This window comes from Onychostruthus taczanowskii, unplaced genomic scaffold, assembly GCF_017590055.1.
Source record: "Onychostruthus taczanowskii isolate IOZ18803 unplaced genomic scaffold, ASM1759005v1 scaffold2, whole genome shotgun sequence".
In the NCBI taxonomy this organism is placed as follows: domain Eukaryota; kingdom Metazoa; phylum Chordata; class Aves; order Passeriformes; family Passeridae; genus Onychostruthus; species Onychostruthus taczanowskii.
Window position 1 is genome coordinate 21,247,017 of NW_024499239.1, and position 25,034 is coordinate 21,272,050.

Here is a 25,034-nt window from a genome sequence, read left to right on the forward strand (position 1 = left end):
CGGCAAATATCGCGGTACTAGGGGAAGGCTCTCGTGAGAGGCGGCACGCTGCCGGTGCGCATGTGGTAGTGCTGGGTACGGCGGGGTGAGGGGCGCGCCGGGGCCGCCGCGTTGCTCTCTCTTCTCCCTTCTCCCTCCTCTCCTGCGCTCCCTCCTCCGCTCTGCACGCCTCCGGCTCTCACGGAGCTGTGGTGGAGGGCAGGGGTCAGGCTAAGCGGGAATTCTGGGGGTTTTGCGCCCCCTCGGCGCCATTTTGCCCGCCCCGTTCGCAGCTCCGGCTTTGGCCCCGCGCACTGAAGGCCGAGCCGCTGCCTCCCCGCCGCGTCCCCGCGGGCAGCCCGAGCAGAGATGGGGAAGGCGGCGAAGCGGAAGAAAAAGGTGTCAGGGCCCTCCACAGCGAAGGGCCCCGTGAAGTCGGCGATGGCCGTGGTCAAGAGCAACCCCTTTGAGGTGAAAGTCAACAGGCAGAAGTTTGACATTCTGGGGAGGAAGACCAAAAATGATGTGGGGCTGCCGGGTGTCTCACGGTCCAAGGCCATCAAGAAGGTAAGAGGACATGCAAAGCAAGGAGGAAGAATGGTATCTCGATGTGGGGAGATGATGAGGCTGGAGCCCTCTCAGGTGGAATCTGCCCCCCTCTGAGTGCTCAGGTGATGCAGGGCTCGGGGAATGGCTCCGGCAGGGTTCCGTAGAACAGCTCTTATTGCTTGGTGGGAATGGTTCTCTTCCCAAGTTACCCAGGTCCGCGATACAGTGGCACGTGTTGTCGGCGATAAGTGCTGGACCAGAGTACGTGTTCCTTAGGTTGGTCGGTCCTGATCCTCACAGGATGTTAAGCTTCTTGATAATGTTGTAACGTGGTATAATAGTGAAAGGTTGAAAGAGCGCTAAGGTCGCGATACAGTGCGAAATGTTTAGCTACAAAGAAACTACTGTTGATCTGGAAAACAAATGCGGGTGATTTTTTGTGCACAGGCTGAATAGTCGTGTCGTGGAAGTAAGTTGGGATGTAATGATCTGTTCCCCGCTGTCGTAAGGATCACCATACAACTTAAGAAGAGTAAATTTTTTATCTTCAACCCTTGCACCATTTTCAAAATGCCTCATATTCTTTCTCTCTTGCCATCAGTAGCTACCTGACCAAAATCTGTGATGCACAGGGGAGAGTGTGTCATACTATGCATCTGGGATTCCAGCAGCCTACCTTATTCCTGGGTGAAACACAGGACTTTTTAGTGGTCTGTCACTTCACACAAACCAGCAACGTTTAAACCTATGTAGGTTAAGTTAAAGCTGAAAAAAGGGCAATTTGAAAGTATGTCCCAGATGTTCTCTGACATGTTACGTGCATGCTGTTGTTCAACAGAACTTAAAGCACTGGAGGGGCAAATGCACTGAAAGCAAAGAGATATTTTATCATATTATGTGTGTTGTGAAAGGTGATGCATTAAGTATTTTCTTTTTTATCAATAGAAGAAGTAAGCAAATTATTGAATACAAAAAACCCCACAGAAATGCCTTTTGATACCCAATGTATTAAGAGGTGTTAATGTTCATATACAGTGTCTGAGCTATAGAGACAGTGTGTATGAACATTATACACTAATGTATAATAGTCATATTGTGCATAAATATAAAGAATATGTACATATAAATATGTACACATTATGCATTATAAATAGGTATAGTGTAAGAAGTAAATAGAAGGTAGAACTGGCACAATATTAGATGAAACCTGAGTTTTAGTGTCATTTGCAGCAGCATATGAAAATTGTCACTGCTCAGTGAGGCTGCAGAGGTCTAGAGTAGAAAACCCAGACTTTTCCTTGAGTGCAGCACTTTGTGAGGTTCTGGTAGTATGAATGGCACAGTATCTTTCTCTAAGAATCTGTTATTGTGCTTTAAATAAAAATGGGTATTTCTTCAGCCTAAACACAGCCAACGTTTTTTTTCTTTAGAAACTGTATAATATCTTCAGCATGAAGTTATAAATTAGCTTTCAGATTTTTTTACTATTAGTCAAGATTTTAGAAAACTTCATGAATGTTGCACATCACATTTTAGGATTTGGAGTTTTATTTTATAAAAAAATAAATCAGATATTTGTCATGAATTAGGTCACTGGCATTGGAAAGTAAGCAGGCACAGGGCTAGATGTGTGGATCCACTCAAGGCTTTTGTGTCTTAGATGAAATGATCAAAAAAAGTTCAGCTGACTTTTGCTGGCTTTTTTGCTTTCTTTAATATGCTATTCTTAGTTTACTAAGCTTAAGACATGTCAGAATTTTTCAGTGTGAATGCACAGGTTTTGTATGCAATAAAATAAAGGTGAGATAAGGTGTAACATTTTATCTTCACTTGGGTGCTTATAAGAAAACTTCATCTGAATGTATTGTATGAGGTTCCCATCTTCATGTTAATTTTTCCTTCTCTTTTATTGCATTCTGATAAATTGCTATTTATGATATGATGGTAATATAAAGATTATTATGTTGATAGGATACAGTGGGGTCTTTTTCACGTTGGCTTTGGCAGCAGTTACTCTCTGTTCTTTCAATTTTATCTCCTTTTGTCTTTTTCCTTCTAGCGCAATCAAACATTACTGAAAGAATATAAAGAGAGAGAAAAGACAAATGTGTTTAAAGATAAACGTTTTGGTGAATATAACACCAAAATCACTCCTGAGGAGAAGATGATCAGACGATTCGCTCTGGAAAGGCAGGTAAACAATAAAAAAAAAAGGAAAAAACAAACCAAAGAAGCCAAACACAAAGCCACAAGGCACTCTTGAATTTTCAGGTTGGGAGCACCCCCTTAATAGAAGGTTTTGCAGGGTAATGCTTTATTTTTGATTTTATAGGTTTGGAACTTACAAAAAAGAAATTTTTTATGGAATTAGAAATTTTTTCATTGAATCTTTTTGGTTTTGCAAGACAACTGTTTGGAGCAGATGGTTCTTTCAGCACTGACATGCAAGAAAGCTATTTATAGCAGATTCATTGGTTGTTTTTTTTTCACTGCTTTGTTTTAGGAGTTAAATTAGGAAAAGGTGGTCACCATCAAGTATATTCAGTAGCTGAGTGGAACTCTGTAACTTGCTGTCATTCTGTACTGTGGATTGAATGTGCAGTACTATCCTTTCTCCCTCATCATACTCAGTCTCCAGGATTAAGCAGTGTAATTTTTATAGGTTGAAGTCTGTTTCATTAGACCTGAAATGCAGTAGTTAAGAATTGATGTTACTGATAAATAGATAAAATTTCAGCTTCCCTTGGTTTCCTGGGTTAGTCCATTTGTACATTAGTGTAAGAGAGACATGACATTCTCTCACTTAAAATGTATTTGAATGAAAATATTGGTCTGACAGTGCTCTTATTCCAGTGTTAAGTTCCAGCAAAACACTGGAATAACAATCACCTCAACTAGAACTGAAACTAAAGTCTGTGTTATTCTGTTGCCTGGGAACTAAAGATCTTTTGATATTTCATTGGTTTGTTTTGCTGTTCTTAGCAAAATTATGGAAAGAAGAATATCTATAATCTTAATGAAGATGAGGAATTGACTCACTATGGCCAATCTTTGGCAGAAATTGAAAAACTAAATGATATTGTTGATAGTGACAGTGACACAGAAGAAAGAGGAACACTGTCAGGTAAGAAGTGCCAGCTGTGTTTCACTGATAATTTTATTACTGGTAAATGTGTACATCATTTGTTCAGTACTGTCTCTCAGTGAGAGAGAATATCATGTTCTTGGTTGGAATGTTTAAACCAGATTTGATTACTTCTTGGTCACACACAGACCAGCTCTCTGGACTTTAGCAGGGGTTAAGTGGGACATACTACTGGCAAGCTTCTTTACTCTGTAGCTTTTCAGCATAAAAAACCTGGATTTTGAGCCTTTTGGCCAGAATCTAAAGTGTGAGTTTACTGGTTGCTTTCTTGCATCTTTGGACCTACCTGTTGCATAAATACAGGGAAAAAGCATAATCCTACCTCATCCCAACTATTTGTCAGTGTAAATTATGTGTCTGACATAATTTCTTTTGGTATGGCCATTCTCATAGGGATGGGATTGATGCATGATTGGGAGCAATTTTAACTATTGAAGCATTGTCAAAGACTGGGGAGATACTGTCCTAGCAGCAGCACTCTTGCAGTCATGTGTGGATTTGAAAGATTTACATGCTCCTTTTTTTCCCTAGCTGAATTAACTGCTGCTCACTTTGGAGGGGGTGGAGGCCTTCTTCGTAAAAAGGTGTCAAGTGAACAGCAAGATGAAGAAGAGGAAAAACCTAAGTCTAGGAAAGAACTAATTGAAGAGATGATAGCCAAATCTAAACAAGAAAAGGTGAGTTTTTGAAATATAAATGAGCATGATTAAGAAGCTGTCACCATCCCTGTATTTGTAGAATAGAATAATAGTGGCATAGCAAACAAAGGAGGAAGCCATCTGAGAGGAGTCCAAGGTCCTTGAATGAAGTCTGACTCTGTAGGCATTTTAGATATAACTTGTGTATCTGCCATTGGTTTGTATCCCCAAATCTCTCCTTGTGTTCACACCTGCTTTCTGAATGCAACCCTTGTACCATTCACCATAGCTCTATGCTTCTTCACAAAGAATGTTTGCAGCTTCAAAATGTTAAATATTTGAAATAATTCATTTGTTAAAGACAGCATTTTGGTTTTTAAGTTCTGAGTGCTATGTCATGTATATCTGTACATAAATGCTGCATTTGGTTTTGTTTTATTTTTCTAGCAAGAGAGACAAACTCGGAGAGAAAGTGCCCTAGAACTGACAGAAAAACTTGACAAAGACTGGAAGGAAATCCAAACCCTTATTGCCCACAAAACCCCAAAGTCAGAGAGGAAGGACAAAGAAGCAGAAAAACCCAAGGTGAGGTTTTGACTAGACTGATTTCCTTGGTTCTAGTAACTTGTAGTTTTGACTTGTAGTGGCTAAACTATAAGGCAGAGTTATCACTTCATACAACAAAATGTTTCCTGCTATTGACATTGAAGGAGTGCTACAGTTCTACAACGGTCTGATTAGTTGGAGGAATGTAGGATTTTGTGTATTTTCTCTGATTTTAATTAGTTTGCTTTTCTTTAATTGTCAAGTGAGAGGCAGATTGCAGACTGAACAATACTCTTGACTACAGCTTATTTGTAGGACAAATAAATTTTCTTGAAGAATTAAAATTGTTGGGAACACTGACTTATTTTGAGTGCCTTTGGAGTGTTCCTTTGATGAAACAACTACTACTTGACAATAGACATTTCCTTGTTGAAATTGGGCTCTGTCCCTTTCAAAAAGGGAATGGAAAAAATTTACTTTTAAGTAGATGTTGTATGGTCTCGTGCTTTTTCTATAATTTGTATTCTGTAATAAGGGAAATAAACTTCTAAATGTAAGAATAGGCATTCTGTTGAGCTTTTTTATTTTTCTTCTATAAATGTGTATTTTCTTGCAGAACATCATGAATTTCCATTTATTGTTTTGCAGTAGAATCCAGATTTTATAACTTCACTTAACTAGTTCAGTCTTGCATTAAAACTGATCTCAAAGTACAACAGAAGATACTGGACCAAAAGTTGATGTTTGGGTGTATTGATTTTTGGGTTTAAGTTGCTCCATGGCATGTTGAAGATCATTGAATAGCAGCATCCCTTTTTATTTTCTTTAAGCTAGACTTCCATGGAGTGGAACTAGCAAAGGCTTATCTCATGTGAAATCTAAAGTGTAATATAAATTATAAATTTATTAATTGATTAATTCTGGCTGTGTTTTCTTAATAAACAATATTTTGAAGTTTTTTTTAAAGTAATAAGTAATCCAATTATTATTTAAGATACTCTTTTTAAGTTTTTCATTTCAGAGTAATTTAAGTAAGGAAGGGGGAAATTCCTGGAGAATTTCTCTTCAACTATTCTTAACATTCCTTGTCTTAATTCTGAGTTGAGTGTTTTTGCAGCTTGCTTTGGAAGCAGTCTTTTCCTTTTATCTTAAGTCTGATTTCTTAGCTGTTAGTCTGGCAGAGGGATGGCTGCAAAGCAGAATAATGAAACTTAAGATAATAAACAATTGCATAAATATTTCTTTAGCCTGATGAATATGATATGATTGTTCGAGAACTTGGATTTGAGATGAAAGCAAAACCTTCAGAAAGGCTGAAGACAGAAGAAGAATTGGCCAAAGAAGAGCAGGCCCGACTCCAGAAGCTCGAGGTATACCATTTATGGCTGAGATTGTTTGGGGCCTGTCTTTTGGGAGTGACTGCTTAAATTCATTCCTTGACCTTAGATTGTAAGTGGCTGTACTAAACTGCAATTCGTCAGAGGGTGAATTCAGGAAATCTTCTGTTTGTGTTTGTAATCTGATATTAAAACAACCAAAAAAAACACCATAGGCCTAGTATGTGACTGTGGAAGTTTATGAAATGAGTCAATCTTCCTTCAGTAAAAATGTAATGTTGCTTTGATTTGCCTTTAAATGTTTTAAATTATTCAGAGTTGAGAGGTGATCCTAAGTTAGTGGAGTATCATGTTGCACAGCAGTTGAATTAATACACTGGGCAAGTCATTTGTTGCTTTCTTCTGTTGTTGCAAGAGCTTTTCAGTGGTAGCATGTGCATAGCTTTGCTTTGCAGAGGGATATGGAATGTCTTGGAAATGTTGCATGCTATTTCTGTTACCTGGAGCACTGAGTCTTATGGGAAGATGGAATAATTTGGTAAATGTTTCACTCTTTTTTTTTTAATTCTTTTTGTTTTGGTATACTAAAAACACATTTAACACTGCAGGGAATTCAGTAACTTCAGATTACATCAGAGCAGCTCAGTATCTAATAGCAGAACAGAGAGATACTTTTTTCTTTTCTACTCTTACCATCTTAGAGTTTGATGCTCAGTCTGTATCCCAAAAATCTTAGGATATCATTGTGTTCACTGCAAGCTGGTTACACACACGCAAAACAGATAAACACTGCAGAATCCTGAAACACACTAGAAGCTTTTATTTTCTAGTAATGATGTCCCATAAAAAAGAGATAAATTCCAAAATAAGAGAACACAATGCTACTGATTAACCCAGTTTTAAAGCCTTTTAAATAAGCTAACCCAGTTGACTGTTTGCTCTTATCAGACTGTACTCCCTAAAAAAAAAAAAAAAAAGATATTGTCAGCTTTTGCCCATAATTTCTCAAGCGGCTGGGTTTTTTCTTTACACCAACTTTTTGAGTAATCCAAACTAACTGGTTTTTCGTTGTGTTTTCCTAGCTGTAGTATTTGAGAGCTCTTCTGTTTTGGTGTGGTTACATGATTGGCCTAGATGTCTCACATCTGTGTGTGGTATTTCTTGTGAAACACAGGCAGATCGATTACGTCGCATGCGTGGAATAGATGAAGAGGCAAATAAAAAGAGACCCAGCCACGTGTCAGCTGATGATCTAGCTGATGGCTTTATCCTGGATAAAGATGACAGACGTTTATTGTCTTACAAGGTAAGGTTTCAAATTTATAAATTTTCAGAGGTCTGTAAAGAAGATTCAGAAAAACAGTTGGCAAGTGAGCTCTGTGGAGACATTTAGTTCCACCTCCTGCTCAGAGCAGGGTCAACTATGAAACCAGTTTACTCAGATCCAGTCTGTTCTTGGAAAATCTCCAAGAATGGAGGCTGCTCAGAGAGATGTGCACCGACTGCCCTTACTGTGAAGAGGTTTTCTTAATAGCCAGGCTAAATAAGCCCAGGTCTGCCTCTCATCACAGAGCAGGTACCCAGCTCCCAGTAGTCCTGGTGGCTTTCTACTGAACTTGCTGCAGTTTATCAATATCTTTATTGTATTTGAAGACTCAAAACTGAATTATGTGTGGCCTTACAAGTGTCAAGTGTCCTCACTGTATTCTTGCTATTAGAGTAGCCTTCTCTGCCACTGGCCTGCTGGGTTGAACAGGAGGCTCTTTGGCATTTCTGGTTTTTTTTTTTTAATTTTTTGCTGCATTGATACAGTGTCCACTGAATTTCATTCTGAAGATGAGTAGATTTCTGACATGTTTTTGATTAAGGTGGCAGAGCAGCATAACCTTAAAACTGATATTACCAGTCACCCTGGCTATGGTGCACGTGTGTGCTGATTCTGTCTTCTCATGCACAAGTAACAAGGGAGCTGCTGTTCTTCCTGAAGGGGAGAATACCAGTTGTGAATGTGAATTTAAACTGATTATTAATAAAATCAGGATGGAACCAAGTATGTATCTGATAAGCTATTTTAACACATAGAAGGAACATATTTTTATACAAAGAATGTTCCTGTAAGTGATGTTGAAGTCTTTTTTGTATCATCTGATAGTTTTCCTTCTGTGGTTCCTAAAGTGGATTCTTTTATTCCTCATATACTATCTCTTCCAATTTCTTACAGCCCCTTGAAAATACCCTACTTTTTTTTATATTGATATGTGTGTTCTCTCTCTGATATCCTTTACTGGCTGGCACTGCTGGCATTCATTGCCTGGTCAGGGTAGCAAGGCTCAAATTCTCTTGATGCATATTTAAGATAGCTTTGCATGGTGATTGTGTTGATGCTGCCACTTTAACAGTGTTTTAACTGGCTTGTTTTCTCTATGGACAGGATGGAAAAATTAATATTGAAAATGAGGAGGAAGGAGAGGAAGAAGAAGAGGAAGAAGGAGAGGAAGAAGATAATGAGAATGAAGAAGAAAGTCAGGAAGAATCTGCAAGTGAAGATGAGGAGGATGATGCTGCAGATGGCCACTCTGATATTGAATCTGATCTTGAGAGTGAAGGAGAAGCTGCAGAGAGTAATGAGGAGATGAAACACAAGGCAAATGAAAATGAATCACAGAATGTGGAGAAATTAGATCCAAAGAGAGAAGCTGCCAAAGCAGAGCTTCCCTACACATTTGCTGGTAAGCAAAGGACTGATTCAGAGATCCTTTGTTGTCAGGGGGTTTGTAACAACCAGACAGTTTCTCTGCACTGTAGGTCTTAGATTCATTCATGAAGTTTTGCTCCTTAGTTGTTTTCTACTATTCAAAGAGCAGCCAATAACTGCTGTTCTTAGTGAGCAAACCTAATCATGCTTGTAGAAGTAGGAACCAGATCTCTTTCATCCCAGAGCAGTTTCTGTGCCTCTGAGCAGCATCAGAATTGGAAGATAAAAACAGGGGAGTAAAATAAAAACACCTGTGCTCCTTTCCTAAGGCAGCCAGCTTATCCAATCCAAAGTGCTACTGTTTTACCTAAGAGAAGCCAGAAGAGTTTTCTGTGATAATTTCTCTGGTGTTTGGACTGACATTTTTGTCTGAAGATGCTGGAGAGACAGGATTCTGAGGTTTAATCCCTGTGATGTAACACTGAGTTAGTGTAGAAACACTCAGTTTGACTGGTCTTGGGTCCATGCCTAGCAGGAAGGAGGAGACATGTTTCAAGTAGTACACAAAACATTTATTCATATTAAGTACATAATTCATCTAACTATTGTCCTAGTGTAGATTTCTCGAACAAAAGTATCTGTTGCAAGATTAAACAATCTTTCAAACAACTTCCTTAAGTGCTTGTGTTTTTCCATCCAAAGAAGATGACTTAGTACACAAAGCCTTTTGAATTGCATTCAGGATTTGCTTTAACCAGAAAGCAGTCTTATTGAAATAACTCAAAAAACCACAACTAGTTAGGATGTCTTCTAGCATGTTGACTTCTGTAAAAAACTACATGCATGCCAGGGTTGTTGGTTTTTTGGGTTTTTTTTAAAAATAATTTTATATTTGTGGTGATATTGTTACTTTTCTTAATGCTCTTCACACAAAAGCTAATTACATGTGAATTAAACATAAAGATGTTTAAGGTAAATTTTTGATTGAAAGTGTGTTTAGGTTCAATTCTACTTTGTGTCAACATAGTTGTGCTGCTCAGTATACATGGTAAATAGAGGATGACTTGAGTTTTAAGCATTGAAAAACATGTTATTTTCTGACTTGTCTTCATAGGAATAATGCTACATATATGCTAATAATCTGTTATTAGTGTTTAAAAGGTAATCATTTAAAACATTTCTGGTGTCTTTTTTTCTGAACAATATAATTTTCAGATTGGAAGTTTGTTGCACATTCGCTTGAATCATTTGAGTAACATTTGAGTTTTTTGTGTGGTCAATTTTTGTTTTTATTTTCTAGTTCCTGAGTCCTACGAGACATTTAAGGCTTTATTGGCTGGAAGAACAATAGAACAGCAGCTTATTGTACTGGAGAGGATTCAGAAATGCAATCATCCAAGCCTTGCAGTGGGAAACAAAGCAAAGTTGGAAGTATGTTTTGTTTTATGTTTAAAATAACTTTTAATTCCAGAGTAAGTTTTAGTAAGTATTTAGGGAGAAGTATAAAATATACATGCTTCTATGTTGTGAGTAACAGTGGAATTAACGTGATAATCTTAATTTTCTAAGTCTGTGTCACTGCTCAAGAATATGTACAATGAAGAAAAACTTAATAATTTTAACATATCTCTTGCAGAAATTGTTTGGCTTCCTTTTGGAATATATTGGAGAGTTAGCAACTCTGGATTCACCAGAGCTCAGAACAATTGACAAACTGGTCCTGTAAGTATTAAATCCTATGGACTTTTGCTCCTTCAGGGTTTAAAGAGAAAAGCTACCTAGAGTACAGCATGTAGCTTGTTGCTTGTTTCAAATAGCCTGTAGAACTTGTTGGCAGCTGGTAACTTTTAGCTTTATGTTTTAACTTTGTTTCACGTGTTACTTGATCTATTAATTGTACCAAGAGATTTTCAAAACCTCAGACTGTGATCTGCAAGATGCTTTTTGTGGGTAGTGGATAAGTAATACCATATATGCATGAAACTCCTTTCTAGGAGGTTATTTAGACAGCTGCTAAAGGATTTTAAGCTTTGCACTGACACTGTGCAGTTTCTGTTGCAATCTCTGTTTTTTTCCATGGGCTTTAGCTCTGTGAATTCACTCAGAGACCTAGATGAATTAAATTAAAGTGTTACAGTAAGCTGATATGGAAGTTCCAGCTAAACACTTTGCAGGAAGTTGTCAGTTTGGCATTGTTGTCTTTGAGTACCTGACAGGCAGTTAGGCTCTGAGGGGAGAGCCAAGTTTGTCTCTGAGGTATACAGCAAAGGACAAGAGTTAATGGGCAAGGGCTGCAACAAGGGAAATTGCAATTAGATTTAAAGAAAAAAAATCTTCTCAGAAAAGGTACTGAACATTAAAATTGGCTTCCCAGAGAAGCTGTAAAGATGGAGAAAACTTAACAAAGCTATGAGCAGCCTGATCCAGCTTTGAAGTTAGACCAGGGGGCTGCATCAGATGATCTCCAAAGGTCCCTTCCAAACAAAATTGGTCATTGGTTCCTATCTTGACTTTCCAGGATAGGCAGGTTTCTTTCAAGTTATTTTTATGTAGTTTTCAGCATTTTTTTCTTATTTCCTGCTAAATTCAGTAAGTTTTTAAAAATCTGTTCCATGCAGTGTTAGCATTCATTGCTCTGTTGCATTCATCAGGAAGGGCTCTGACCCATTGATACTGTCACACATGGTTTGTACCAAAGGGTTAATATGTTTTGATTGTCTTTTAGAACTGGGATATATTAATATCTCTGCAGACAAATTTCACTGAAACTCCTGGAAGACCAAGCAGATTGAGGCTCCAGACTGCGTATGTCTGTAGGCACTAAGCATAGGCCAGGAGCTGATCTGACTTTGTGTTTGGGGTGTTTTTCTTGTTTGCAGTAATAATTTTGCTAACCACATTGCTGCCTTACATGTTGTTTAATATTGCCTAAGAGTGTTTAGAATAGTGGGCTGTCTAGTGTAAGCCAGCATACTTCACTGAAGTAATATCTACAGTCAGGAGATTCAGAAGGATATGTCATAACCATAGCAAATGATTTAGGAGCGTATTTTAAAGTTTTAAATTATTTTTCATCTAAGATTTAGAAACCTACAACTGCGGGATTCTGAGAAGGTCGAATAAAAAGTACATGTCTCTGTAAACTAAAGTATTACAGTAATAATTTATATTCTAAAAAAGGAACATTTGTTGCAGGCAATTTGTTATTGTTACAATATAGATGGAATACATGAAACCTTCCTATGGGTGCTTAAAAATCAATTTTTTATTAACATCAGTAGTGTAACTTGATTATGACTTAAATTTCTTGTTAATAGGCCATTGTACAATCTTTGCCAGATGTTTCCTGAGGCAGCCAGTGACAGTGTCAAGTTTATCCTTCGAGATGCTGCACACGATCTGGAAGAAGTAATTGAAGTCAAAGGCCGTGCAGCGTTTCCAGGTTTAGACACGGTAACAAATCCATATTGCTGGGATAATCCCTTTGCATTAGTGCAGAATGGTAGTAAGTGCAGAATGACATTATGTAGTGAATTATCAGCATCTATGATGTTCCAGGCTTTTCAATATTTTAAATTGCCTTTTCTGGAGATCAGTTGCAACAAAAACCTCCACAACAACAAAAAATCCCCACCCCTAGGAAGTAAACAAATAATACACACACATTCTTCAGAACAGAAGTGTGACTGGAATTAATAAGGGGAAGAGATCTTAAAATTGTCTCTTCAGTCTTCATAGCAGAACACTGTTTGTTTTCCAGATGAAACTTAAATTGGTAGTTTTAGGAAGAAATTATGTTATCACTTGCATTTTGACTTCTTTAATTGTATAAGTACAAATGTTTAAAAAACGTGCTCCATAGAAGTGTGATATCTCTGCAGTATCTCTTGGGTTAAAAAAAACAAAAACAAGACAAAAACAAGAAACACCCAACCAAAACAAAAAACAAACTAAGAGAATATTATTATGGATATAAAATTACAACATTTCTTAGTACTTTATGTATTATAATGGCCAAACTAGTGACTTAGAAAGAATTTCTTTCCTTGTTGTATTGGTAATAGCCCATTTTCACTTGCCATAACATTTCTTAGTACTTTATATATGATAATGGCTAAACTAGTGACTTAGAATTTCTTTCCTTGTTGTATTGGTAATAGCCCATTTTCACTTGCCATGTAAAATGTGAACAGATTCCTTTTACAGTGTCTAAGTAAATGGCTGTTGGAGAATTCAAAAAGGGAGCATAGGAAAATGAATCTTTTTAAATTGTAAAGTTTCAAAGACAAAGCATAAATCTAATTAAGAGAGAGCTACTTGTTTTCTGTCAGCTTGATGAATTGCTGCTGCCTAATGGAATAATTAGACTGTTGAAGGAAAATGGACTGAAGCCTTGGTTCTTACAGCTTGGAAGATATATTGAGTTGTTTTGAAGAGTCTTTATTCAGGATATTTGGATTTTGCAGGAAATGTATTATTGAGAGCTTTTAACTTTATTTTTGATTTGTCACTGTCATCCTTAAAATACCAGTCGCACTTCTGGCTTTCATTCCCTTCACTGGACTTTGCCAGGTTGCAGGCCATCATTATCTTTTAAGGTGGAATTATATCACTTTGTATTCTCAAAGCACTTGTTTGAATGAACATTCCATAGATCAGCTGTCTTAGTAGGCTTTTCATATGCCTACTGTTATCTTAGCCTGCAATTCTGAGTATTTAGTAACCAAATTTAGTAGGCTTTTCATTTTATCTTAGCCTGCAATTCTGAGTATTTAGTAACCAAAACACTTCAGGAGAGTATTTTTTTCACAATCAAGGAGGAACAGAGAGGAAGCAATGAAACTACTTCCATCTGCTTTACTGTGCAAATATCCACTTAAATAATGTTCATAATTACCTTGCAGATGATGTTTAATTTCCATATGATCTTGACTGGTCACTGAAGTCCCCTTCAATAAAAGTGTACCTAATTACTGCTTAGTTCTTTTGGCTGCAACTGTTTGTTGATGTGTGCCCGTGCCTGAGGGTTCTGGTTACTTCATTGTCTGTGTTGAGGAGTGGTTGAAAGGTGCCACAGGTGCTGTGAGGCCACGTGCTCCTGTGTTTGGTGTGAGAGTATGTGACTGTGGTGAGCTGAGGGGGATCAGATGGGGCTCTCATGGAGTAAATGGGGCTGGGAGGCAGAGTTCCTTCTTAGTTGTTCTTTCACCTGCCTCAATCCAATATTAGAACTATAATGGATGTCTTGTAATGGATATTCCTTCTTCTCATCTAGCTTCAGCAGTTATCTCAATAAATGAGTCATGTATATCATGCCAGATTTCTCAAAATTATGTATATTGTAGTATTTTTGACTGCTGTGTGGCAGTTATTCATTCAAAAGTTACATATGTATAAAGTCAAGATCCTGGGAATAATGTCTTAACTATATTTTGCCTTACTCTGTTTTATGTGCAATCAGCTTATTTATTTGAAAATTGTGTCTCTGCTGTTTCCAACTTCTGACTTCTGGCACCCAGTTGTAACACCTGCTTTTATGTACATGAGTCAGCTACTTACTAAGGTATGTCTGTAATGTTTCACCTCAGGGTTATATTATACATATATTATTTCTTCCTCAGACTCCAAATATATATGTTAGTATTAATTTATATAGTGGAAATGTACTTGCAAAGGCAGCTTTCTGCTTGGTATAGCCACAGATAGTAACTGGAAGAAAGGGTGAAGAGGAAAACATCCTTGCAGGCTGTAGTCCAACTCACAAAACCATCTCTCTTCAGTTTTTCAAGCTGTCACAAAGTAATTCCTTCTATGGTAAATTACATGGGACTAATAGAACAGACTGAGTACAATCTGAAGTCATTCATTAGTGGTTTCTTCTCCATATATTGCATTTCTTCATACTTGAGAGGTTATTTACTTAAAAATTGGCAGTATTTGTTTTCCTTGAAAATGTACCTAATGCAGTGCATTGAGTTAAAACATGTCCTTATCTTTCTATCCTAATATCCTGTTTATATGTTTCAAAAGTCTTGAGCTAATTGCTCAATTGCTGCCAAGTTACTCAGAGCCTTCTATTTCACTAATTTCTGAAGGATTTATTGTTTGTGGTTTAGCACCTTCTAGTGGCTAAATGAGTTCTGATAAACCTGTTACTCAGTTTTGCAGATACTCTTCAGCTGAGGAATAGGGAAAGCCAGTGTGGTTCTCATCAAAGATCAAAGGCTGTAATTTTACATACTTCAAATGCTTACAATGTAGTTAATAATTAATCTTTTTGGGAGATTCTGTATTTGTTATGTATAGACTTTTAATTAGGAATATTATGCTCTTTTTATTTCTTTTAGTGTCGCATTACAACATTGCAAGATGTTATTAAAGGGTTATTTATATGCTGTTTGTTCCTGGAATATGTATCTCTCTCCAGAAGATTTGTACCAGAACTCATCAATTTCCTTCTTGGAGTACTTCACATCTCTCTACCCAAAAACCAGGCCCAGGGTGAGTTTGTTTAGAGTAAATGAGTACTTTGTTTAGAGTCCATTTTAGTATTGGGGTTCATCTTTTAAATGTTTTAAATATGAGTATTTCACACTGATTTCATTGGTTTTGAACAAAAGCCCAAAATCATCTGCAAGTTCAGCCAAACACAACCTTGATTCTTGGGCATCTTGTCATGAGCTAGATCCTCTCGTGTTGTTGGCAGGAAGGAAAGGACTGAAGTTATTAAAGGAAATGAACTCATGTTGGCCACAGTGCAGTATTTTTGCAATGTTGTTGTTCTAAACAGACTGTGTGATTGGACTGTGTTCTGAAATTCAGAGTTCCTAATGGATTCCTGATGAGTACCCTGCAAGTTCACAGTGAGGCAGCAGCTCATGCTGCAGATACCCTTAATCTTCACCTAATAGCTGCATCACATAAATGAGAGCTAAAAGAGAGGTGTATGTCACAAAGCTGATGGTTTTCTTTATTTGACATGGATTTGTATAGTGCAATAGAGGGCAGCTATCTCCACAAGCAGGATTAGTAAAATAAGTGTGTAAACGTAACAATTTGCACAGACAACAGGGATAACAAAATTCTTTTCAGTGTGATCCCTGTGTTAGCAATTTTTTTTTTATTTTGCCAGTCTCTCTTCAGTTTTTTTTTTCTTTTATTAGTTTCTGTCTTTAAAGTTGTTCTGGTTCTGGGGCTCTTTTTGTTGACCTGTTCAGGGACAATAATTTACTTTTGAGGAGTTCTGTCAGAGCACAGTAACTAATTCATGTGTTAATATTTTTGTCTGGGCACAGTATGCCGGTGGAGACTCTGCAGGCAGGATATTACCAAGTGAAAATTGGAATTATTTGATAAACTCACAAGATATTTGGGATTTAATGAACTACACACTATGTATTAGTATGCTTATCTCTCTTGATAAGATCCTTAAGAGTCTGTTCTCTAAATAGTCATCAGTCTGGTGAGGAAGGTTTAGCTTCTGTCAGTATTCCAGTACTTCAGTAGGCAGCTCCCTTCATTTCCCTTCAGGGCTTTTTTGCCTTTCCATGCTGCCTTTTTTTTTTTTTTCCCCATTTTGAATTTTTGAGCTACTACTGATGCCTTTTCTCAACAAACCTATCACTGCAGTTTCACCTTTGTTATCTGGCATGGATGTACTCCACAGACCTTTCCCTTGCTGCTTCTCACAGCTTAGCAGTTTGCTCTGAAGTGTGAGCCAAGGTTACACAGCTGGGCTGCATCAGAGCTAAGCCCTGGATTCTCAGAACACCAACAGCTGAACCCTTAGAAGGAGGTGGGAAGAGGTTATGGAGTGGGTGGGTTACGTAGTACTAAAAGTATTCTCTCCTTTGTGTATATTAGGAATATTTCATCTACAGAGGTTTTTGGTAAAGTTAAAACACAGGGTTCTGCAAAATGAGATAAGAAACGTGAAAAAAATTTAGTGGTAATCATTGATCAATTGTTACTTTGTTTAAAATATTTCTTTGTATTTCTGTTAATGACTGTGCACTAGTTAAATTCGCATGGTGTTGGTTTCTGTTAGCTGTAAGGAAAAGCTCAATAAAAGATACATAAGAGGCCCAGTGTTCTCTTTGAGAACTTTCCAGTCAGTGTTGATGTTCTGAAGTTCCCAAAGTATCCAATTGTGGTTTTAAATATTCATGGTGGAAGTTGTTCTGGTAGTTGTGATGGTTAAGCTATCAACAGAGAATATTTTAAAATAAGCAGACATGCAGCTCTCTGGAATGTTGATGCACCATCACACCAAAAGAATTCTCAGGGTTCAATTTTGACATTAGAGTCAGCAAATAAACTCTTAATGCTTCAATTTTATTATCTTGATCCATAAATTTCTCACATGAGAAAGACATATGGAATGCAGCTTCATAAGAGACTGAAATACAGTCTGATTTAGAGTAAAGACTATTACCTTAAAAAAGAAAAGCTGTAGGTGGAGGGAGTGGGAAGGAGTTGTCATGGTTGATAGCTTTAGCTAATTGAATTGTTAATGAAATCTGCTATCCTCTCACAAGTAAAGCAGATAATAAAACTCACATATCTTAGTTCCTGATCTTGCATAATCTTGTGTGTGTCATGATCTCTTACAACTTTGGGTCTCAAACCCTAAAAACCTTCATTTAAATATACTGTCTTGTGGCCTGTCTGTGAAGAGCCATGTACAAGGTGTAAAGCATGTAAATAATCTGACCTTAAAGTTTGAAAAAGTTTTGAAGTCAATTCCACTGCAAGCTTGCAGGACATGAGGAAAACAAAGAGGGGAGAAAGACCCCCTAGGTCCAGCACAGCGAATGCAGATTATTTTGTCCCTTAGCCAAGAAATTCCTCAGATGCTTCTTTAATTTTGCTGTATAAGTAGTTTCACAGATCAGCTTGTGCTCTGTGCATAGGGATTCCTTCATGTTTTCCATATGCCCTGCTCCAGTATATATCCTGTGTCCCATGCTCCTCCTGTGTTAAACCCCTCAGCTGGAGTGGGAGAGGACTTTACAGTGTGTCCGAGGGCCCCTGCTGAGGGCTCACAGGAGAGGCTCTGGCTGCAGCTGTGGGTTCTCCCTGCTCCAGCTCACTGTGCCTCATGGCCACGTTCTGGCCAAAGCCTTCTGCTTGTGACCCCATGGGAAAAGTCCTGTACCTGCCCTGTCCTCTTAACCATATCCAGTCCTCCATCCTGGACCAAACCTGCAGTTTCACTGTGCATCCTGTTTCCCACAGGGCAAACATGAAGCTACATGTCTTAACTTTCCCCATCCACAGAATGAATCAAAGAATCACCGAATGGTTTGAGTTGAAAGGGACCTCAAAGACCATCTAGCCCCCCTTCACTAGACCTTCACTAGACCAGGTTGCTCAAAGCCTTATCGAACCTGGTCTTGAACACTTCCAGGGCTAGGGCACCCACAACTTCTCTGGGTAGCCTGTAGTCCAGTGTCTCACCACTCTCATAGTGAAGAGTTTCTTCTTTTTATCTAGTGTAAATCTGCCCTCTGTCAGTTTAAAACTGTTACCTCTCATCTTAGCACTACACTTCCTGATAAATATCAGAGTTCCTCCCCATCTTTCCTGTAGGCCTCATGTAAATGCTGGAAGGTTGCTGTAAGGTCTCCTTAGGGCCTTCTCTTCTTTAGGCTGAACAGCCCAGCTCCCTCAAATGGGAAGTGCTCTGGTCATCTTCATGACCTTCCTCTGGATGCTCTTGAGCCAGGTCTGTGTTCTTCTCTGGGGACCTCAGAGCTGAACACATTCCTTCAAGTGGAATCTCATGACAGTGAAGTAGAGGAGAAGATTCCCCTTCCTTGATTTGCTGAGCTTTTGTTGCAGCCCAGGATGCTTTCTGGGCTGCAAGGGCACATTGTCAGCTCAGAATTCAGGTTCTTATCCACCAATATCCTGAGTTCTCTGCAAAACTGCTCTTAATCCACTCATATTGCTCAGTCTGTATCCACATGTAGGATTGCCCCAACTCACATGCAGGACCCCACAGTTTGTCTTACTGAACTGCATGAGGTTCACATGGTCCCACCTCTGAAGCCTGTCAGGGTCCCTCTGGGTGGCATCCCCTTCCTGTAGCATATCAAGCACATGACTCACCCTGGTGTCACCTGCAGGCTTGCTGAGGATGCACTCAATCCCACTGTCTGTGTCCCCAGCCAAGATGTTCAGTAACACTGGTCCGAGGATAGAACCCCTGATGGACCCACATCATATGGATGTCCATCCATACACGGAGCCAATGGCCACAATTGTGATCCACCATCCAGATAATTGCTTATCTGCTGAGTCATACACCTGCCAAATCCATGCCTCTCCAGTTTAGAGACCAGGATGTTGTTCAGGACAGTCTCAAATGCTTTGTACAAATCTGGGTAGATTATATCGGTTGCTCTTTCCTTACCCATCAACACTGTACTCCTGTCACAGAAGGCCACCAAACCTGTCAGGCACAATTTGCCCTTAATGAAGCCATGTTGCCTGTCACTGAGCACCTCTGTGTTTTGCATGTGTTTTGTCGTGGTTTCCAGCAGGACCTGCTCCACAATCTTGCTAGGCATGGAGGTGAAGCTGATCAACTTGTAGCTTCCTGAATCTCTTCTCTTTCCCCTTTTTAAAAATGAGGATTGTTTTTCCCTTTTTCCAGTCACTGGGAACTACAGCTTTTCAAATATGAAAGTGGTTTAGGAGCTTTATCTTGTGAGATCCCTCAGGACCCTCAGATTCCTAAGGTCCCAGGGAGCTGGGCACATTCAGGTTCCTTGGTCTCCAGCCTGACCTTCTACAGTGGACAGTATTTGATTCTCCTGAGAATCTACCTTTGGGTTCTGTGACTTGCACAGTGTGACTAGAGCACTGACCCATGTCCCCATGCTCCAGTGTTTTCCATTGTTTTAGAAAAATATAATACAGATAGAAGTTATTTTAAAGGTAGTACAATTAAAAATGTAAAATGAGTCAGCTGTTTTTCTTCAGAAAGAATGCATAGAAGTGACCTTGTTTAATGAGTGTTGTTCTTGGTTTTTTAGGTTATACTGTAGTGCATCCATTTACACCAGTGGGGAAAAATCTAGAATTGCTATTGGTGTGTGATAAGGAGGATTTGAAGAGTTGGGAGAAGCAAAACGTGCCATTGAGTATTTTAACTAGATTAAAGGAAACCAGCAGAACAGAGATAAATCATACCAGGTATGTAAGAAGTGTAGAACAGAAAAAATACCAGGTCATCTGTTGTGTCATGTCAGTGACAGTGCTCTTTAGAAGTAAAAACAAGAGTAGTGGATATTCTGCTGTGTTCAGTGCACTGACATAAAGATTTGTTGTTGATGGAATTATTTTGGTATTTGCTTAGAAGAGAGAAATTTTTAGTCTGAATTAACAACTATTTCTAGTTGTAACTGGTTCTACCAAACAATCTTAATGGATTCTGCTAACAGTCCAAATTTAATTAATTCAATTGATTTTATTTCAAAATCCACTGCACTTTTTGCGTCTGAAATTGTTAATTTTTATGCATTAACAGGTTATCATGTCTAGCCCTGTGTTTTGATCTTATTAAAAAATGTGCAGCTCTGTATGAATCTTTACCATCATTCCATGAAATAATGCATCCTGTCAGAATACTGCTTACACAACATATGCCAGTAAATGAATATCCTGAAAAAATGCAGGTATGTATTCCTCAGGATTTAAATAATCAATATGTTGGTTTTATTAATAAATTCTGTGATCTTCATCTGTGCATTAAAAAAAAAAAAAAAAAGTATAAGCATTAATTTTTTCAATGTTCAGGCATTTTGGTATTCCTGTGGAAAAAATAAAGGAACAGAGAATATTTAGAAAAGGTATTTTTCCATTGTATATGTTGTCTTGCCTGTCTAAATGAAGAGAACAGCACTTGGCTTGTAATAATGTAGCATTCCATGAGTAACATAATTTATAAGAGTAATATGGGCATCTGGTTGCTCTTGTACTTTTGTAGTGAATCTGTAAGACCTTGGTAAAATAATACATGTACCAAACTGGGGAGGTAAAACTTATAACTGTATAGGTAAAATGAACATAAGTATCCCTGGTCAGTACCTTACCTAGGGCAGTTGCTTATTTTCTAGAAATGAGATTCAGATTTTTAATCTGTCTCTTCTGAATGTAGCAAAATAATCTTTTCCTCAAAGAAGCATTGTAAAATGTCCTTAGAGAACAAAGTTTTATTACTCAGATGAAGTCAAATGGCTTGCTTTTGCCAAAAAAATTTAAAAAAAACCAGTCATTGTTAAAATTACCATAAAGGAAGAGTCTGAGTTAAACTGCCTTTAGTCTTGCTTCTTCCTCTGTTAGGTGAAACTGCCCACAGACTGTTCATGATACAATTTTAATCGACTTCCAAAGGCTTTTAAGAATTATCCAACTTGGATTACAGCATGTCAGTGTTAGCAGTGTCCTATTGAGTAGCTGTGACTTAACCCAGGGAAAAAAAATCATGGGGAGAGCATTACTGTTGATTGAATTTACAATAGCTTTTGATTTATGGTAGCTTTGATATGCTTTTACAATGGTAATTTGTTCTGCATTTTCAGGAATGGTATCATAGTGCTCTGAAAGAGCTGGAGAACAAAGAAAAACACTATACCCCACTGATATGTGAGAAAAAGAAGCCAGTGCCATTGAAACAGTATACTCCTAAAATTGTGAAAGTGTAAGTAAAGAACCCTGGATGCAAAGGAAAGGTGCATTTAAACCTTAAGGTCTGTAGCAAGCTAGAATGGATTTGGAAAGCAAGACACAAAACAACTGGTTTTCTGCACATTTTGTGTATAATTCTAAAGGGGCCATCTACTTGTGTGGTAGGGAGGGAAACTAAAAAAAGGAAAGTAATTTTAAGAACAATTATCTTATAGGAAAAATAGCACTAATAGTCAACTCTTGCCTATATAACGAATTTTAAATTAACAAATTTCAAGATTATTAGATTGTTACTATCTGGTCAGGTGCTTTACTGAATGCTCTGTCAGGCACAGAGGTCAGAAGAATAAGAGTGAGTAGTTCATAATGTATATGAAATAGGTGATGGTAAAAGATGGATGGTGAAAAACACTAATTTAGTTTTGTGGATAATAAAACAGTTTTCTGATTCAGGAAATCTGCTTCATATTGGCTGCTGATTTATTTAACCATATTGGTTATCTACAGGGGCACAAAGTGTCTATTTTATTTATTCTAATAATTGAAGAGGACAGCTTTGTTCTGCCATACACACTTATCCCCAAGTAATTGATCAGGCTTCTTCTGTAAAATGCATCTGCTGAGAAGGTCTGAAAAAATTTAAGATGTATGGGGAGGTTCCATCTTTCTCCAAATGTCTTCCATTCTTCTAGTCTAGATTTTTAGTCTGTTCAAAGTGCAGGCTGCATATGGGGAATAGAAGTGTGGTCATTGGCATGATGATGAAGTGCAGTTAGAAGGTCTGGTGAGTGTTTTTCCAGTATGTTCTTATTTTGCAACTTATCCATATAATATGCAGGAATTAAAATACTGAGATAGTTTTCACACAAAACCTCTCCTGATAAATATGAAAAAGTTGTGGGTTTAAGGTGTTCTGTGCTTACACATACATTCTTATTTCAGCTTAGAGTTTGGAAAAAAGCAGGCAGGCAGCAAGAAGGAGCAAGAAAGGAAGCAGCTGATCCAGAGGCATAAACGTGAACTTAAAGGAGCCATTCGTGAGATTCGGAAAGATAACCAATACCTGGCTAGAATGCAGCTGTCAGAAATCATGGAGAGGTAACGTAGCCTTTGCTTCAGCACCACTTTGAGGGTTGTCCTGCCATGTGTTCATTTCTTTGCTGTGTCCCAAGACTGACATAAATGATCAACCATACTAAACTTCAATAAAATGGGACAATTTGAGGAAATCCAGACATTTTCAATAGAGATCATTTAAAGTGTTTTCAACTTTGTGGTTTCATTTCTCTAGTTTAGGAGGATACAAAATGTTTTTATTTAAATGGTGTGTTGGTGAAATTAAAGAATTGTGGGGCTTTTTATTAATTAATAATTATTCTCTAAGTATACTTATTTTCCCTAATATAATCTTTCTGAAATATTTTATATGTTGTTTGTTTTACAGAGATGCAGCCAGAAAAAGAAAAGTGAAAGAGCTTCTTGGTAGCCTTGCTACACAGGAAGGTGAATGGAAAGCAATGAAAAGGAAAAAATGGCAGAATTAATTGGGACTGCCTACAGCAGGAAGCTTACTACCATATAAAACACCCAATCATGGCTTTTCAACAGATTTTAATTGCATTTTTTGGATGCGTTCCTTTTGAGGAAAAAACATCATTGGATCTGTTTGAAAAAATGAACCTGCTTATTGGGAAAATCCACAACTTTTCATAAGGAAAATAAAAATAACACTTTTGTATGTAGCATGCTTCTGGTTTTTTTTAATGAAAACATTTGGACAAATAATCAGAATTCTAAATGTAAAACCTGATCACACACACCTAACTTGAACTACACAAACACACACAAAAATTCTACGTCAGAAACCTTCTGTTATTTCAAGCTGGTGACAGGTCAGTAGTGAGGTTCCATTTCAGGGCCAGTTCTCTTCAACAGCTTCATCAACGACTTGGACACAGGACTCGAAGCTACACTGAGTAGTTTTGCTGAAGAGACTGAATTGAGAGGAGCTGCTGAGGAGCTGCTGACTCCCTCAGAGGTAGAGGCCCTGCAGGGAGATTTTGACATTCACCAACCATGTGAAGTTCAACAGGGGCAACTGCCGGATTCTGCACCTGGGATGGGGCAACCCTGGATGTACGGGCAGACTGGGGAATGAGGGGCTGTGGAGCAGTGCCAGGGAAAGGGACCTGGGGCTCCTGGGCTGTGGAAAGTTGAGCCTGAGCCAGCAGTGCCCTGGCAGCCAGGAGGGACATCCCTGTCCTGGGGACAGCAGGGACAGCACGGCCAGCCGGGCAAGGGAGGGATTGTCCCGCTCTGCTCGGGGCTGGGGCGGCCTCACCTCCAGTGCAGGATATAAAAGCTACAAGAGAGTGAACAAAGGTGGTGAAGGACATTGAGGGGAAGCCGTGTGAGGAGTGCTGAGGGCCATTGGTCTGTTCAGCCTGGAGGAGAACAAGGAGAGACCCCGCTGCAGTTACAACTTCCTTGTGAAGGGAAGGGGAGAAGCAGGCACTTCTCTTCTGACACCACTTCTCTGTGTTGACAGTGACAGGATTCAGGGAATGGCCTGAAGTTGTGTCAGGGGTAATTTGGATATTAGGAAAAGGTTGAACTGAAACATCTCTAGGAAGTGGTTGCAGCACCAAGCCTGACAGAGTTCATTCTATGATCTTTTTTTAATGTTGAATAGTTCTGACAGAGTTCAAGAAATTCTTGGACATGTGGTATGACTCATGGGAATGGTCCTGGCAGGACATTGTATGATCTTTTTTTAATGTTGAATAGTTGCAGGCAGCTCTCATAATGATAATATAATTTAAACAGTAACATTTTAATTAGTCTGTAGCATCAGGTCATGCTAAATTGTGTATTGAGTGATGGTATCAACTCTTAAGTAGAAGTCCCAGTTAAAGCTGTACATCCATTCATCTTTTCAGTGAGTTTTGAATTGAGCACAGCTCTGAAGTTCTCTAATAATGTAGGGTGATTAATTGCAATTCCACATTGTATTCAAAACTGTCTGACTGAAGGGAACAGTGATATCTTTAACTTTCTTCCACTTAATTGATCATCTATGTCTAATGACTGATAACTGCCCAGCATTACTTTGAAAAACATCTGCTCTTTAAACAGAGCCAGCAAATACTTCTAATGTTTTCTTTTTATAGTGTATTTGCAAAGAAACATTGCAATGGGACAAAAAGCATCACAGTTACTGATGGGTGCTAATCTGAACTAGGTTTACTGGTCAGGTATTCACTTAATTTTTGGTAAATACAGTGATAGTTGTTACACATTCAACAAATGTGTAATGTTTCCATGGAAAACTGTTAGGAAAATAAAATTCCCTTTTATATTAACTTTTCAATTTCAATCTAAAAGACAAACTATAAAATAAGACCTGTGTTAAGAATGAACTAATGGCCCCAAAGTTCCCTCCATTTTCA

General features: G+C 38.3%; 1 protein-coding gene across 1 annotated transcript; it reads left to right on the forward strand.

Moving 5' to 3' along the window:
* The first annotated feature begins 47 nt into the window (after nt 1-47).
* Nucleotides 48-23,327, forward strand: NOP14 (NOP14 nucleolar protein). The gene is made up of 18 exons (XM_041403025.1): nt 48-546; nt 2,588-2,722; nt 3,511-3,652; nt 4,205-4,350; nt 4,759-4,896; nt 6,105-6,227; nt 7,369-7,500; nt 8,626-8,923; nt 10,190-10,320; nt 10,526-10,611; nt 12,207-12,342; nt 14,351-14,452; nt 15,237-15,390; nt 19,932-20,091; nt 20,426-20,573; nt 21,480-21,598; nt 22,528-22,683; nt 23,030-23,327. The coding sequence occupies exons 1-18, from the start codon at nt 349-351 to the stop codon at nt 23,127-23,129; spliced, it is 2,604 nt and encodes an 867-aa protein (XP_041258959.1). The 5' UTR covers nt 48-348; the 3' UTR covers nt 23,130-23,327.
* The last annotated feature ends 1,707 nt before the right edge of the window (nt 23,328-25,034 follow it).

What these genes read in the sequence shown, in the direction of transcription:
- NOP14 (XM_041403025.1), top strand. Translation starts at nt 349, where the DNA reads ATGGGGAAGGCGGCGAAGCGGAAGAAAAAGGTGTCAGGGCCCTCCACA. An exon ending in GACGTTTATTGTCTTACAAG is followed by an intron (nt 7,501 to 8,625) that starts GTAAGGTTTCAA and finishes CTCTATGGACAG; the next exon opens with GATGGAAAAATTAATATTGA. An exon ending in ACAGAGATAAATCATACCAG is followed by an intron (nt 20,092 to 20,425) that starts GTATGTAAGAAG and finishes ATGCATTAACAG; the next exon opens with GTTATCATGTCTAGCCCTGT.